Source organism: Oncorhynchus tshawytscha, linkage group LG12 (assembly GCF_018296145.1).
Source record: "Oncorhynchus tshawytscha isolate Ot180627B linkage group LG12, Otsh_v2.0, whole genome shotgun sequence".
NCBI classification, from domain to species: domain Eukaryota; kingdom Metazoa; phylum Chordata; class Actinopteri; order Salmoniformes; family Salmonidae; genus Oncorhynchus; species Oncorhynchus tshawytscha.
In genome coordinates, this window is record NC_056440.1 from 70,070,257 (window position 1) to 70,087,053 (window position 16,797).

General features: G+C 43.5%; 1 protein-coding gene across 1 annotated transcript in view; it reads left to right on the forward strand.

Moving 5' to 3' along the window:
- Window positions 1-2,425: 2,425 nt before the first annotated feature.
- LOC112249345 (protein naked cuticle homolog 1) overlaps window positions 2,426-16,797 on the forward strand; it is a 41,565-nt gene continuing 27,193 nt past the window's right edge. The window contains exons 1-3 of the mRNA XM_024419198.2: window positions 2,426-2,638; window positions 2,766-2,798; window positions 3,080-3,213. Of these exons, the coding sequence (XP_024274966.2) occupies window positions 2,614-2,638; window positions 2,766-2,798; window positions 3,080-3,213 (192 nt within the window). The 5' untranslated portion in view covers window positions 2,426-2,613. The remainder of the gene's footprint in view (window positions 2,639-2,765; window positions 2,799-3,079; window positions 3,214-16,797) is intronic.

A 16,797-nucleotide genomic window follows, 5' to 3' on the forward strand; every position in this document is an offset into this window, starting at 1 on the left:
CCCGGTGCCAGTGATTATCCGCTGCTGCAGGGCCCAGGGCCTGTCAGAGGCAGACACTGCTAATGGAGCATGGCCTGGAGCCTTTGGGGTGGGAGGTAGCCTGGTGGTTAGAGCGTTGGGCCAATAACCGACAGGTGGCTGGATCAAATCCCCAAGTTGAAAGAAAATCTGTCATTCTTCCTCTGAACAAGGCAGTAAACCCACTGTTCCCTGGTAGGCTGTCATTGTAAATAAAGGTTAAATAAATGTAAAAAAAATCAGGGTAGGACCAGCAGAGTGCAAGCCAGGCCTGGAGTCTTGAGCCCCAGGGAAGGACTAGCAGAGTGCAAGCCAGGCCTGGAGTCTTGAGCCCCAGGGAAGGACTAGCAGAGTGCAAGCCAGGCCTGGAGTCTTGAGCCCCAGGGAAGGACTAGCAGAGTGCAAGCCAGGCCTGGAGTCTTGAGCCCCAGGGAAGGACTAGCAGAGTTCAAGCCAGGCCTGGAGTCTTGAGCCCCAGGGAAGGACTAGCATAGTGCAAGCCAGGCCTGGAGTCTTGAGCCCCAGGGTAGGACCAGCAGAGTGCAAGCCAGGCCTGGAGTCTTCAGCCCCAGGGAAGGACTAGCAGAGAGCAGGCTGTGGAGCTGCACACCCAGGCACAGAGTGCAAATTATACTGTTAAATTCGGGGGTCTCTTTTTTTCATGGGACTTCCTGTTTGTGCCGTGCACTAAATATGTAATAGGCCTAACAGTAAACATGTATTATCTTTTAATGTGGCATGAACAAAAACCAGTCGTGAGGTTTTTATCTGATTGTCAAACAAATTATTTCAAAAAGTAGGCTACCTGTGCACATTTGTCCAATCCAAAATAATTCCAGCTTCCAAACAGTGCACTGTGCACCAGCCATTGGGTGAATGGAAAGCGACATATGTTCCAAAACACCATAACATGTAGCATGATGACCTTGGTAGCATGATGACCTTCGTAGCATGATGACCTTGGTAGCATGATGACCTTGGTAGCATGATGACCTTGGTAGCATGATGACCTTCGTAGCATGATGACCTTCGTAGCATGATGACCTTGGTAGCATGATGACCTTCGGTTATTGTCATCAGATCTACACTCTTGTAGCCTAAATTAATTGATGTTTCTTGCTGACGAATGGATATTTTTTTGTAAAAAAAAAAGTTGGACTCCTGAAAAGGGGCTGATATACGGGACTCAAATACAGCTGTGTCTGTCCCGAGCTCATCTGCATGGAAACTGTGACAGGGGGAGTAGAAAGATGAATGTGATTTGAAAGAACCTGAAACAACTGTCACTTGTTTAAACCATAACAGAGGTGTGGGGTGTTGGTTTCATTTGGAATAAACTTTTAACTTCATATTTACCACTGTATCAGTACAAAATAGCATTTTAAATAAATAGGAGAACAGTTAAATTAGAGACGCCCCAAAGCTTGACTTTTGGTGCATTTAGGGGAGCTCATGTCTCATTTGGGGTTCTGAGCCCCCTTGTAATTCGCACACTGTCCAGGCATGTGGGTTGGTGGTGCAGGTGGCTGCATGGCTTGGTAGATCTAAACTGCTGCAGGAGGCTGACCAGGCCTGTAAACTTAAACATAGCCTTGACTGTTATAGAGGCCCGGGATAATTTAGGGGCCATTACACTTGGGCCACGTGGGAGCCGTCCTGTGAAATTGTGCACTTTTTTTTGTTAAAGCAATAATTGCCTTTTTTGGAAGACCTTGTACAAGTCTCAAAGCTGTATGGGACTTCATGAGATTTGAAATGTAGCTAGTATTATATACAACAAAAAAGGTGATGTCTCTAAACTGTGCTGTCAACAGGCTCATACAGTATGTTGTAAAATGTCTGAAGGGCATTTATGGTTTATCAAACGTATGCCTCAAATGAGTTTGTCTTGTGTTTATTTTAGTTTTAAAACTGGGATCATAAAGTGTTCTATAAGTGCCATAAATATTATAAATTGTATTCTATAAATATTAGTTTGTGTTTATTCAGGACTCTCTCCCAAAATGTGAACTATGAAAAAAATGGTAAACAAGTTATTATAGGAAGCAATTAACCCAAACTTTGTATGATTCATAATATATTATGTTTGTATGTCTATCAATCAAAGACATGTTTTTAATCATTATTTTTTTTATCGTCCTGCGAAATATCCTTTTAGCCCTATTGCGCTGCTCTTCGACCACTGCGCCTACTTGGCTGGCTGGGAATGGTGGTAGTGGTGACCGGGGCTGCTGCATTGCTGCTCTTTTTATATGTGGAAACTCCGAAAGAATCTCGGCTGGCTCTCATGTGCCGCCTTCGTCCAATAAAACAGAAGAGGGTCTGCCTGCAAATCGACTAATCTTGGGCGAGGTGTCAATCATGTTCATTCAGCGGTTGAAGTGCGGGTTTTGGTAACCGCCTCCTTTACGCTTGGAAGGGAGACGAAGGGGGAGCTTTCTTCAGATCAAAGGCTGGTGTGGCGCTGTTGCCGTAGGATGTGCAGAGTGCAGCCTGCTGCTTTCTTTACGGACGCTTCTTGTATCGTCTGGATATCGCTGATTTCTGGATTATAAATACATTTGATGGTTTTCAATCCCAACTCAATGCAGAGAAATGGGTAAACTTCACTCGAAACATGGTAAGATATGATGTTTTACCGAAACATGTCACCCCTAATCGTTGATTTGAATGCTCACTTGCGGTAATACATTCGAGTAATGCCTATATTTATGTTCTCTGTTTCTCTCGACAATTGTCCCGAAAAGCTGCGATTTGTAAACCGAGGGAAAGTCCGGAGGGTGAGTAGCCCACAGGCCTAGACTTAGGACAGGCTATACATTTGTTGTCTATATTTTATTATATTTGTTGAAAATATACATTGTTAAAAGTATGTCCAGTCTATCATCCCATTTATCCATGCACCAATAATGACCAACTCGTTGACAACATCAGACGAAGTCTGCTATCATTCAAGAAAAGTTAGAAAAAAAACCACAATGCTGAAGAAATATGTTACATTGTAACCTAACCGTAACATGTTGTTTACGTTGTAATAACGCACCTTTTATGTTGATTTCAGGCGACAGTTTTGTAGTTAATGCCTGTTTGGCAAGGAAAGGAATTGACGATTGGCTCGTGAAACAGAAATACTATTGCTCACGGCTTGAGCAACAGGACTGTCACCACACGAATAAATGCGGCTTGTCTACTCGGGTAAGTTAAATACATGTTTCAATAAATTATTATGATTTTAAAAACAAGATTGTTAATCTGTTTGATGTTGATACAATGAAGCCTGTACGGTCCTAACTTTCTTAGCTTCCCATTCGAGGTTTAGCCAAGGCTGCAATTTATTTTTACTGGGATAAATTGTTGTCTAAAGTTTGACTGAATTTATCGGTTGTTTCGAAATAAGTACATTAAAAATAAAAATAAATACAAAAGTACAAAAGTAGATTCTCAGTCACTTTATTGCAGTACACCAATGGAATGAGAATAGCCTTCAAATCTTCAGATGTTGCCCGCTTATTTTTTCTTCAAACACTCGTAAAGCGAAAAGTCAGCTTCTGACGTAGACCTATTCAATGACATTCTCAAGCAATTTTGCTTATTTATATGTATTCTGTGCATTATGCAGAAGTTGAAAAGAAAACCAGATATGTTGTAAAAAGAAAGTAGCAGTGTGTTTAGTTATAGGCTTGTTGAGGGAAAGTTATAGGCCAGACTAATAATCTCAGTTAAAAAAATGGAAAATAATAATATAAAGCTGACATCATATAGATAGTCAGCATATGCATATGTCTTTTTTTGTTTGTTTAGATAATCATTATTTGCTTTGTTGGCTACACAACATAGATAGACATTCTTGACTCTCTCATCCAGACACATGGAAATGATTGAATGCAGTGGCACATTAGAAGTCTCATGCAGGTGTGGCAAGATAAAAGCTGCTATTTAAAATTCCGTGTGCACGAACTTCATCCTCTTCTTTACCTGTGACGTTCTTATCAGTGTGTTCATTTCATTCCCATTGTAAACAGTTACGGATGTTTTGTGATTCTGGAGAATAAAAGTGTGACATGTTAACACAATGACATGGCTGTTGACAGTACACACTTGGCCCCATATACATGATAGACCAAATATTTAAGAGGGAAAACTTTGTAGGCTTGTTGAAACCTCTCTATTAACACATTTATTTCCCACAACACTTTTCAGTCTTTCAGCCATGTTTGTTTCAACATACAGTACAAAACAGCATATGTTTATACAACTTTTTACAAAAGGAGCCCTGACTTGCTACACACGGCTTGCATGGGTAACTGTCTAATCATCAGACACTTTTGGTGCATGGGAACAAATGTGTCACACCACCAAGAACAGATGCTGCTAAAGTTTATACTCTAGGCAATAGATCACGGCTGAGTTGAAAGCATTGCAGTCTGACAGACTGGTGACAGGGCTGCATTGTAAGGCTAGGATAGAGGTGGTGGAGGTCATGTCTGTTTCAGATTTGTCATCCCGGTAAACACACAGTGGTTACATCCCAAATGGCACCCGATTTCCTATGTAGTGCACTACTTTTAACCAGAGCACACTGGTCAAAAGTAGTGCACTATATTGGGACTAGGGCTCTAATCAAAAGTAGTGCACTATATAGGGACTATGGCTCTAATCAAATGTAGTGCACTATATAAGGAATAGTGTGCCATTTGGGATGTAACCTGTGTTGTTGTCGAGAGGAGAAATCCTTTCTTGGAAAAGCTTCAGAGGAGCCGGGTATAAGCCTCTTTGGTTAGGGATGCTCACTTCACAAAGGCAGCATTTTTGAGGATTGGGAGCTCATCAAAAAATCCACCAGGACTTTTCCACTTCTCAGCTACTGAGCTCACTCAGCCCACTGGAACAGAGGGAAGCTAATGCACTCTGTCCAGCAAAGTGGCCATCATGTTGTGACCACAGACATACCACCATTAGGATGTTTACATGCTACATTTCATGCTGCAGTTGCGTTCAATGAGAATCATGCATTCACTGTCACACTATTTCATGGACATTGAATTTCTAGTGAGCTGCTCATGCTTGTGTGCATGAAAAGCCTTGTGTTAACTGAACAAGAGGCGTTTGCTGTTGTTTCTCTGGTTGGATTATCCCAAGCATTTATCACCCCAGCACTTTAAAACTTTTGCAATGCACACAAAGGAATGTATCTAAACTGAATCTTTTATGTGATTGCATATGCCTCTTTTTGCTTTGCTTCTTCTGATTTATCACGTCATTATCATAAGGAAGTGACCGATAGCAGCGCATACCAGACCAGTCTGGTTCATTTCATTTAAATGTCTCTGGTATGAGGAAGACACAGGCATATGCTGGTGAGGAGCCAAGTCAAGGACTCCTTCAGGGAGTGACAATCAGCCTCATGCACGCTGGCAAAATATCTTGATCAAAGTCCAACCTGTGTCTAAAGTACACAGTTGTTATCTCTATCCCTGCCGTGAGGTGTTTTTAATAGCATCACATTGGTCGGCGGGCTGTGAAGGTGTGAGGCTCCGTTAGCCCAGGGAGGGATACGAGAAAAGCAGCGGGCTGAGATTTTTATGACTTATGCCCAGTTTGTATTGACGTGCGAGTGATCAAGTGTAGCACTGAGTGCCGTGATGGGGTCAGCCTCAGGTCTGCTTGTTGCATGCTCATGGTGTCAAAGCCACTAAGCCTGACATGCTGTCAGGCCTCTAATAAACATCTTCATATTGTAATCGGACCCTCCTTATGACATCATCATCGGGGTAGGAAGTGGTTCGGTGTTCTGTTCCGTGTAGTGTAGCAGCTCTCTGGGCACAGTTAGGGTATCCATGGGCCCTCTTCAGTTCAGCAGACTCACCAGAGGGCATTGTGGGATACATGTGAAAGGGTGGGATTGTTTTGTGGGGCATTTTTTTTATTCGCCAGATGGTGTGAAATGATATTTGGCCTGGATGGAAAAGGCACCCCACTGAAAAAGTAGGATGGTTTTGAACAATTTGGGCTAGCAGGGTTTTCTGTTTTACAAATTATCTAATTCTATGTGCCTAATGGCTTTCAGAGTGCTGCGTGAAAATTAATAGAATAGGACGAAAAGTGTTCCTGACATCAATATTTATTTGGATGCTTTTCCCTTAGTTTTTTCCCTTCAACAAAGTGGTCTTTAGAACTTGAATATTTCATTGTAATGTTTTTAATATTTTGTTTGTTTGCTTTGACATGGCATTTCATGTGTTTATTTTAAGGCTTATTTTAGGGACCATCTGGCATTTTAGATTTATTCACAATTTATTAAAAGATTTTAAAACACTTAAGTATGACAAGGCTTGAAGTTAATGAGATATTAACTAGCAAATGTCTTATAAATGATCTATAACTTAACCTTATCATGAAGCGTTAGCGTTACGAAACTTGACAGGAAGTTTGTGGAAGTTACTGCTTTCCATAAGTCATAGTAAATACCCTAACCCCATAGCATTGTCAAATGAAAAGGGGCTAAAACCTTAGCTAGGTGAGAATGCAATGCAAACAACCCTCTTAGCCTTTTAAAAGCAGCCCATGTTGTATAGGATACATATACTTTATAGGCCGTGTTCTTTTTGCCTCCCGGCTGAACTGGGGTCCTGGAGAATGTGGGTCAGATGGTGGCAGCAGTGGGGAGTTTGAGACTGGAATCCTTTTGATCTGAAACCTCCCAAACCAAACTATCATATTCTTGAAAGGAGAGAGGGGATAAGTGCCATAGCCTACCTCCATTAAAATGAAATGCCCATTTATGGAACATGTTTGTTTTGTAGAGCTTACATTAGCAAGGTTATCATTGGTTGAGGTATATATGCATTGAGTTGTGTTATGTGGTAGGGAGAGGAGAGACTCCAGAGTCAAGAAAAGTTTTCTTGCATATAGATGTAGTGCATATAGAGGATTTTAAACTCACTTGTTCTTATCTATTCGAAATCAAAATGTAAGTAAGTTAACAGTTATTTTATGTGGAACTGACCAGTAAGGACAGCTGGTATTGTCATGTGAGGTCCACAACAGGTGAGCTGGGTACATGTTCTCTCCAGACTATGGCCCTTTAAAGATAGAATCCACATTAGGGGAAACAGCGCCACTGTTTGCCCCAGGGCCTTTGTTATTGTTTTTGTTTTGTTGACAAACGGAGGTGAGCAGCATCCAAATGAAATGAGCAGTTTGGGGGAAAATATTGCAGTACTTAATCTGAAGTTCTATCGCTTGTGCAATAATGTCTGAGGGGGAAAAAACAGTTTGTTCTTCGTAGTAACTTATTGGTTGTTGTGTTATCCCAAACAGATGTGTCAGTTTCACCACTAAGGATTCCAGCTTTAATTCTGACTCTAAGCACAGTTTTTGTTTTTTACTATGCTGTTTTTATATCTCCTATACATATTTGTAATCTAGATTATTAAGAAGAAGTAGAGAAGTCAACAGTATATGATTTGGCAGTTCCAATGCCTGTCTGGTTTGTTGGGTCTTAAGAAGTCTCTAAGCCCAGGTGTTGAAGGTCTCCTGCCCTCCCCTGTCTTCTCCGGTCCTCTTCAGGCAGTGTTGTGAGTTGTACCCTAAACCAGTGGTCTGTCTGGGGAATTTGCAATGTGCTGAAAGCAAATTTAAAATATTTAATTTGATGATTTGTTAAGGCATTTTCCCCCACACCCTTGCCAGTAACTTTCATCCTCCCTTAAGCCCCCTCCCCCCATCTCAGCTCTCTCCTCTCCACCTCTCCCATTTTCCCTCTCAGGCTCCATCTCTTTCTTGTGTTTACCCTGTGGCCTTGCCTGGTTGTTGCTGATGAAATTAGACTGCATTTGAAGTTGGCCAGTGAGGTGAATATATAGAGGCCCCCTCCGTGAGGCCTAACCCACTGGGTAGTAAAAGGAGGCCCCCAGTGATGCTACTGCTGGAGTCGCCAAACCCCTGCTCTGAGCTGACAATTCCAAAGCATATTTTTCAAAACCTTCCATCTAAGGTTAAGGTTCTAAACCCATACAAAACTGGTACAAAATATCTTAAGGTACATCTGACAACTAATACCATTCCGAAATGAATCACAGAGTAGAATTTCTGCCCACATCCCCGTGTTTCTCGCTGGGTGCCAGCGCTCTGATTTTTGAAGTAAAGCTTTTAAATGTGCTACCCTCAGCCTCTGAGTCTGATAAAAGACATGGCAGTTCTGGGCTTCTTTTCTTACTTCTTCTCCTGTATTGTTTTTTATTGTCTTCACAAAAGCACAGGGTCCTTGTCTCAGTGCTGAATGCATCTTTCAAATGCTTACTCCTCTCTTCCTTTCTCTCTCTCGCTTTCTGTCCTCTCTCGCTTTCTGTCCTCTCCCCATGCCTGTGCTGTTCCCAACAGCTGTCCCCCTATGTGCCGTGCGTGACAGTGTGTCATATGCCCCTCTCCCACCAGGCCGTACCCCTCCACAACCCCCTGGGAGGACAGGCCTGTTGTTGGTCTTTGAAGAGGCTGGGAGAAGTTTGGAGTTGTTGTCTAAGAAATGAAAGCGTTTGCCTTTGGGGAGCGGGCTGGGGAGTAGGGGGACATGCACCTGGCTCTGTTATTACAATGAGAATAGAAGAGAGGAGAGGAAGTCTTGGGTTGTCCTTTACGTATCTGGGAGACTGGGAGGGAGAGGAGACACAGGTGGCATTAATGTCACTTCCCGGATCGTGTGTCACATAGGGTGAAATTTCTCCAGCTATGCAATCTATGTGACAATGTGAAGCAGATAACCCTCATTGGATGTTGTGAATGGGACTGCCGGAAATGGTTTTGGTGAAAGAAGGAGATGATAATGATATACTAAATGAGATAAAAGTATTGATACACATACATTAGATCTGTTGGCCCTGTTGTTTACAACTTTCTGTTGTGTGTTGTGATTAGAGGTCGACCGATTATGATTTTTCAACGCCGATACCGATTATTCGAGGGCCCAAAAAGCCGATTAATCGGCCGATTTTAAAATGTATATATATATATATTTTTTTATAATGACAATTACAACAATACTGAATGAACACTTATTTTAACTTAATATAATACATCAATAAAATCAATTTAGCCTCAAGTAAATAATGAAACATGTTCAATTTGGTTTAAATAATGCAAAAACTAAGTGTTGGAGAAGAAAGAAAAAGTGCAATATGTGCCATGTAAGAAAGCTAACGTTTCAGTTCCTTGCTCAGAACATGAGAACATATGAACGCTGGTGGTTCCTTTTAATTAACATGAGTCTTCAATATTCCCAGGTAAGAAGTTTTAGGTTGTAGTTATTATAGGAATAATAGGACTATTTCCCTCTATACCATTTGTATTTCATTAATCTTTTACTATTGGATGTTCTTATAGGCACTTTAGTATTGCCAGTGTAACAGTATAGTTTCCGTCCCTCTCCTCGCTCCTCCCTGGGCTCGAACCAGTAACACAACGACAACAGCCACCATCGAAGCAGCGTTACCCATGCAGAGCAAGGGTAACAACGGCTAGAAGGCTCAGAGCGAGGGACGTTTGAAACGCTATTAGCACGCACTAACTAGCCACCAGCCTAATCTCGGGAGTTGATAGGCTTGAAGTCATAAACAGCGCAATGCTTGACACACAACGAAAGCTGCTGGCAAAATGCACGAAAGTGCTGTTTGAATGAATGTTTACGCGCCTGCTTCTGCCTACCACCGCTCAGCCAGATACTTAGATACTTGTATGCTTGTATGCTCAGTCAGATGATATGCAACGCAGGACACGCTAGATAATATCTAGTAATATCATCAACCATGTGTAGTTAACTAGTGATTATGATTGATTGTTTTTATAAGATAAGTTTAATGCTAGCTAGCAACTTACCTTGGCTTACTGCATTCGCGTAACAGGCAGTCTCCTTGTGGAGTGCAACGAGAGAGAGGCAGGTCGTTGTTGCATTGGACTAGTTAACTGTAAGGTTGCCCCGAGCTGACAAGGTGAAAATCTGTCATTCTGCCCCTGAACAAGGTAGTTAACCCACCGTTCCTAGGCCGTCATTGAAAATAAGAATGTGTTCTTAACTGACTTGCAAAGTTAAATAAAGGTATAATTATTTTTGATTTTTTTAAATCGGCGCCCAAAAATACAGATTTCCGATTGTTATGAAAACTTGAAAACGGCCCTAATTAATTGGTCATTACGATTACTCGGTCGACCTCTAGTTGTGATACTCCTGTGCTACATCTCACACGGTTCTCCTCCATTCATTTTAGGTTGAGTATCTTCACAATATTGTTCCATTGTTGATTTTGTCTCGGTTTATTGTTGGGTTCCATGTCTGTGTGTTGTTTTGATCTGATTATTTTTATTTGTGAATGTGTAAAAATAGTGATTGAGCATGTGAGGTATGGGGGTGTGCAGGGGGACGGCATGAGGCGTGTGTGTATAAGGATGCCGTGTGTCTGGGATGGGCTGTCCGGATGCACTCAGGAGATCAAAGCAGTCCCTGGAATGTGCTCTGAATCTCCAGGGATTAGCAGCTGAGATTTGGGCTTTGTTTACCCAAATATCTGCTCACTGTGGAGCTACAGATATCCCAGGATCAATTGGAAGTGTTTCTCTTCTCCTCTCTCTTCTTTTATGATGCTTGGCTTTCAGTAGGAGTTGTTTGTATGCTAGAAGAGCTACTTTTTTTGTCATTTTAACACTACGGACCACAGATTGATATATTCTCTTTGACTCTCCCTTTGCATTTGTTTTGTGACAGAGTTTATAGTTTCCGATTTTGAGATGGCTTATCGAATTGATGAGCGTGTGCATATTAAGTATCAGTGAAAGGCCTAATTAGCAGATTAACCATCTAAATATAGAGCTAATCACGCTGACATCATCACGCTGAGATGAGATGCCTGCTTCTCTTTATCCTTTTGATGTGTGGATGCATCAGACACAGAACAACAGATTTAGAAAGCAAATACAGATGTAGGATCTTAATTTGAGCCAGTTTCCTACAGCGGGAAAATAATCCTGCAGCAAAATTAAATGTGGATTATATTTAATGGATTTTTTATTAGGGAAAATCAAGTCTGAAATTTCAAATTGGAAATGACAAACTTTAAAAGCATTTTAAAAACTCATACACTACAAGTTTGCACTTCCTGCTTTGCAAAAGAGTGATCAAATTCAGATCCTCTATCGTTAAACTATATCCCCATTTTATTTTTTTTCCACTGGCTGATTGAAAAGGGATGGTCACAGAGAGTGTTGGTAGTAATGGATGTTATATGGGACAGGAAGACTTGGTAAAGACGACTTGTGTGAGGCAGGACCATGTATAGGCTGAGTGGGAGAGAAGGAGAGGGGGAGATTGAGCGGGAAAGAAACTCCTGTAGTGGCGTTGGGTTCCGCTGAGCATTCCATGTGAAGCTCAGTGCCCGTTTTAATGACACACTTAAAAGGCTCTGCTGAAGTGGGCGTTTAAGCGTTTAAACCCTGAATAATTATCTCTTGTTTGTTTATGTGGTCCCCCAGTGGGTTGCGCTCCGGCCCATGTAGTAAGCACTGAATAATTTGACTGAGCAGTCAAAGTCGCTGCATGTATATGGCTCTTATAAATAGGACAAGATCATCATCTGGGGCGGCAGGTAGCCAAGTGGTTGAGCATTGGACCAGTAACCTAAAGGTTGCAAGATCGAATCCCCAAGCTGACAATGTAAAAATCTGTTGTTCTGCCCCTGAACAGGCAGTTAACCCACTGTTCCTAGGCCGTCATTGAAAATAAGAATTTGTTCTTAACTGACTTGCCTAGTTAAATAAAGGTATATATAAGAAAAATCTGAGTAAAACTGCAATCACACACATAGTCAGGCACACTCTCTCTCAACATATTTATTTACTTGTTGATTTAGGATTAGTAACAGCCAAATACCAATTTAGTCTACTTCCACATTTGTATGTTTTCATTAGTAGGATGACACCAATGATGGTCTCCAGACTACAACTCTTGGAGTAGTTACTCTCTGCTTCAGACACAGGATGACCACTAGAGGAAGTGGGGCATAGATAAACATTAAACAGCTCTGGGACCATTGTGGCCTCCTCCTGACATCCAGCGTGGGACGTAGGCCCTTCCCATGGCGCCTGTAGAGAGGTTGCCTACCTGGGCCTGGATTGTCTGTTAGGGGATGTTTTCGGCATGGGCTGGAGGGAGCTGGCATGGGCTGGAGGTTGCATTGGATTGTCTGTTAGGGGATGTTTTCGGCATGGGCTGGAGGGAGCTGGCATGGGCTGGAGGTTGCATTGGATTGTCTGTTAGGGGATGTTTTCGGCATGGGCTGGAGGGAGCTGGCATGGGCTGGAGGTTGCATTGGATTGTCTGTTAGGGGATGTTTTCGGCATGGGCTGGAGGGAGCTGGCATGGGCTGGAGGTTGCATTGGATTGTCTGTTAGGGGATGTTTTCGGCATGGGCTGGAGGGAGCTGGCATGGGCTGGAGGATGCATTGGATTGTCTGTTAAGGGATGTTTTCGGTTGAGTGAAGCCCAAACACAGGACAGGAGCGGGGGACCCAGCTGTAAAGGAAGGCACTGCTCTCCGGTGTGTTTATGCTCCACAGGTGCCTGAGTGAGGCCCAGAGAGGAGAGGACTTTACCCCACGTCATAGCCTGTCACTGGGTCAAGACGACCAGGGAGGAGTCCCTGAAGGCCCATTTGGCCTGGCTGTTAACCTTAACCCCATTACTCATGCTAAACACAGGCAGGGGAACCTCAACCGGAAGAGTGCTTGGTCTGTGTGAACTCTGAATGGAACTGAATGTAAAGTGGCCACAAGCTGTCAAGCGTTTAACTGTGGCTACTGGTTTGTGGGGGTACGTGGCTGGTTGGTTCTTCATCCGTGACCTCTGATTATATTGTCCAGAGTTGTTTTTGTTGGTTTGTGTCTGCATGTGACTGTGTGGATGATGAGGACAGCTGGGGGAATCTCCTGAGGGCTAATGCCAGTGCTCAGGGGACAGGGATGAGTGTGTAGGAACCAGGGGCCTGAGCTGTAGGCCTCCCCACCAGGCAGATGTTAACACATGCCTCACTGTCTTGCCTCTGCTACCCCATTTCAACTCTAATAGCACAACTGTAATTACTAAACACTGTAACATCTATGGGTCATTTCCACTCCAGAAGCTTCAGTGTTCTTCTAGCTGAAGTCTGCCCAGGCATTGGACTGTGGTGGGCCTAGCTTAGGTGTTCCCAGACATTGGACTGTGGTGGGCCTAGCTTAGGTGTTCCCAGACATTGGACTGAGGTGGGCTTAGCTTAGGTGTTCCCAGACATTGGACTGTGGTGGGCTTAGCTTAGGTGTTCCCAGACATTGGACTGTGGTGGGCCTAGCTTAGGTGTTCACAGACATTGGACTGAGGTGGGCTTAGCTTAGGTGTTCCCAGACATTGGACTGTGGTGGGCTTAGCTTAGGTGTTCCCAGACATTGGACTGTGGTGGGCCTAGCTTAGGTGTTCCCAGACATTGGACTGAGGTGGGCTTAGCTTAGGTGTTCACAGACATTGGACTGAGGTGGGCTTAGCTTAGGTGTTCCCAGACATTGGACTGTGGTGGGCTTAGCTTAGGTGTTCCCAGACATTGGACTGTGGTGGGCCTAGCTTAGGTGTTCACAGACATTGGACTGAGGTGGGCTTAGCTTAGGTGTTCCCAGACATTGGACTGTGGTGGGCTTAGCTTAGGTGTTCCCAGACATTGGACTGTGGTGGGCCTAGCTTAGGTGTTCCCAGACATTGGACTGAGGTGGGCTTAGCTTAGGTGTTCCCAGACATTGGACTGTGGTGGGCTTAGCTTAGGTGTTCCCAGACATTGGACTGTGGTGGCCTTAGCTGATGTTGCATCCCTTTCTGAGGTACACCTGGGGCAGATGGAAATACTGTTTCAAATGCAGTGTGTCGTTCACCTCCTCCTTCTGAGTGAGCTATCTATGTGAAACGGTTATGCTTTAACTTTCTGCTGCAGTATCAGTGGAACCTCACAGATTTTGAAATCTGTCAGTGAAATACAGGGGTTGCCTGAAGGGTGTGGAAGTGGAACAAACTGACGGTGCCGATTCATATTTGATGCTTCAAAGCCAATCCGCCTGTATGCCGTCGGTGTGATTGTAACGGATGTGAAACGGCTAGCTAAGTTAGCGGTGCGCGCTAAATAGCGTTTCAATCGGTGACGTCACTTTCTCTGAGTCCTTGAAGTAGTAGTTCCCCTTCCTCTGCAAGGGCCACGGCTTTTGTGGAGCGATGGGTAACGATGCTTCGAGGGTGACTGTTGTTGATGTGTGTAGAGGGTCCCTGGTTCGCGCCCGGGTATGGGCGAGGGGACGGTCTAAAGTTATACTGTTACATGATACTTTCACTTGAGATTATGAAGCCACTGCTAATGCTGCACATTTCCCAAGATCTTTGAAACCAACAAAAGTGAGAGGTTCAATGATGGAGTTCTAGATTCTGTGAGTGGGGTGCTCAGAGATTTGTTTGGGTCCTTCCTGTTTGAGTTCCGGTTCCTGATTGGTTTGTCACTGGTAACTTTTCCTGTGTGTGCGGTAGTGCACACACGTGCTGTACAGGCAATTGTTTGTGTGTGTGCTTGCAGGGGATTCAGTCAAGCACGAGCGTGAACAACATGCTCCACCAAAGTTCATTATCATGACCAACTGACAGCTAACCCTGACCACTAGTTCTGGTTAGAGCTATGAATAGAAACCCTTAAACCTGCCACTGGCACCAGAGTGCTCTCTGGAGTTGGAAGTGCTTATTTCTGCCCCTGTGTTTATTTGCTAAGTTGAGAAGTTGTCTGTAATTAGAAATAATGTTTGTGTAAAGTTTAAAGCTCAACATGAGAGAGTTACATATGACGGGGACTAGGGAGGGTGTCTGTCTGGACTGGGCTGAAAAAGTCCTCATATAGGCTCTAATAAAGTCTGTGTGCTCTAAGGTGTGGTGACTCTGTCTTCCAGGTCTCTGGGTTCCTTCTCATGTAAACCTTAAAGTGTTCACCTAAACCTTATTCTACCTTTGTCCTAGGTTTAAAAACTAGACACAGCTATCTGGAAGTGGCTGTGAATGGTCCCTTTAGATAATGGCTTGGGACATTGAAAGAAGGGCAGTCAGAGCAGATATAGGCCCAGATGTAATTTCCTGACAAGGTAGAGAACCGAGGTGTGTTTAGCTGGATATCTCCCCAGTGCTCTGTCTGTGGTAAGGCTGAAGTGCCTGTCACTTTCTACTTCCCCTGAGGGCTGTAGACCCCCTTCCTCCCTCCCACATTCTGAAGCATGTTAGACCTGCGTCTGAACCCACACATACCCCTACAGCACCGCCTCCTAAACCAACTCATGATACTTCAACTAATTACCCAGACTTCCTAGACACACTGTGTCAAGCCCTCTGGAACGCACGCATACAGCTCTCGCTCTCTGCTGCTTGGCAGTATAGCTAGATGGTTCCAAAGAGCTCCATCATTTCCTGTGCGGAGGTGAGAGGTATGTGATTGCAGTTTTAACCCCCCAGGCCCTCAGACAGAGATGAGGTGTAACACTGTCTCTGCTGCCTATACTGCTCCTCTCCCCTCATCTCTTCCATTCTTTAGAAATGTGCTTCACTTCACTCTGCATTCAAAGACAAGGGCTATAACATAGTGATTTGCTACTCTTGGCAGACTGGTCCACCTGTAAATCAAGGCCAAGTGACAAGCAGTCTCCATTCCTTTCCAATCCCCCTGGGAATGGAGGCTTTCTCCCAGAGAGGGTTCATCATGGCTGGGCTGGCTGGCGGAGAATGTTTTCGAGAGTGAAGAACAAACGCAACCCATATTTATGTGAATTTTTTTCCCTTTTGTACTTGAACTATTTTCACATCGTTACAACACTGTACATAGCCATAATATGACATTTGAATTGTCTCTATTCCTTTTGAGACTTTTGTGTAATGTTTACTGTTCATCTATTTCACTTGCTATGGCAATGTAAACATATGTTTCCAATGCCAATCAAGCCCTTTGTGGGGGGCTGACTATTGGCTATACTCTATACTTAAACTCTTTAACATCTTCCTTAGCTCTGGCATCTTCCCCAATATTTGGAACCAAGGACTGATCACCCCAATCCACAAAAGTGGAGACAAATTTGACCTCAATAACTACCGTTGGGTATGCATCACAGCATACCTTGGGAAAATCCTCTGCATTAACAGCAGACTTGTACATTTCCTCAGTGAAAACAATGTACTTAGCAAATGTCAAATTGGCTTTTTAGCAAATGATCATACGACAGACCATGTATTCACCCTGCACAACCTAACTGACAAACAAACAAATCAAAACAAAGGCAAAGTCTTCTCATCCTTTGTTGATTTCAAAAAAGCCTTTGACTCAATTTGGCATGAATGTCTGCTATAATTGATGGAAAATGGTGTTGGGGGGAAAACATACAACATTATAAAATCCATGTACACAAACAACAAGTGTGCGGTTAAAATAGGCAAAAAACACACATTTCTTCCCAAAGGGCTGTGGGGTGAGACAGGGATGCAGCTTAAGCCCCACCCTTTTTAACATATATATCAACGAATTGGCGAGGGCACTAGAACAGTCTGCAGCACCCGGCCACACCCTACCAGAATCTGAAGTCGAATGTATACTGTTTGCTGATGATCTGGTGCTTCTGTCACCAACCAAGGAGGGCCTACAGCAGCACCTAGATCTTCTTTACAGATTCTGTCAGACCTGGGCCTGTCAGTAAATCTCAGTA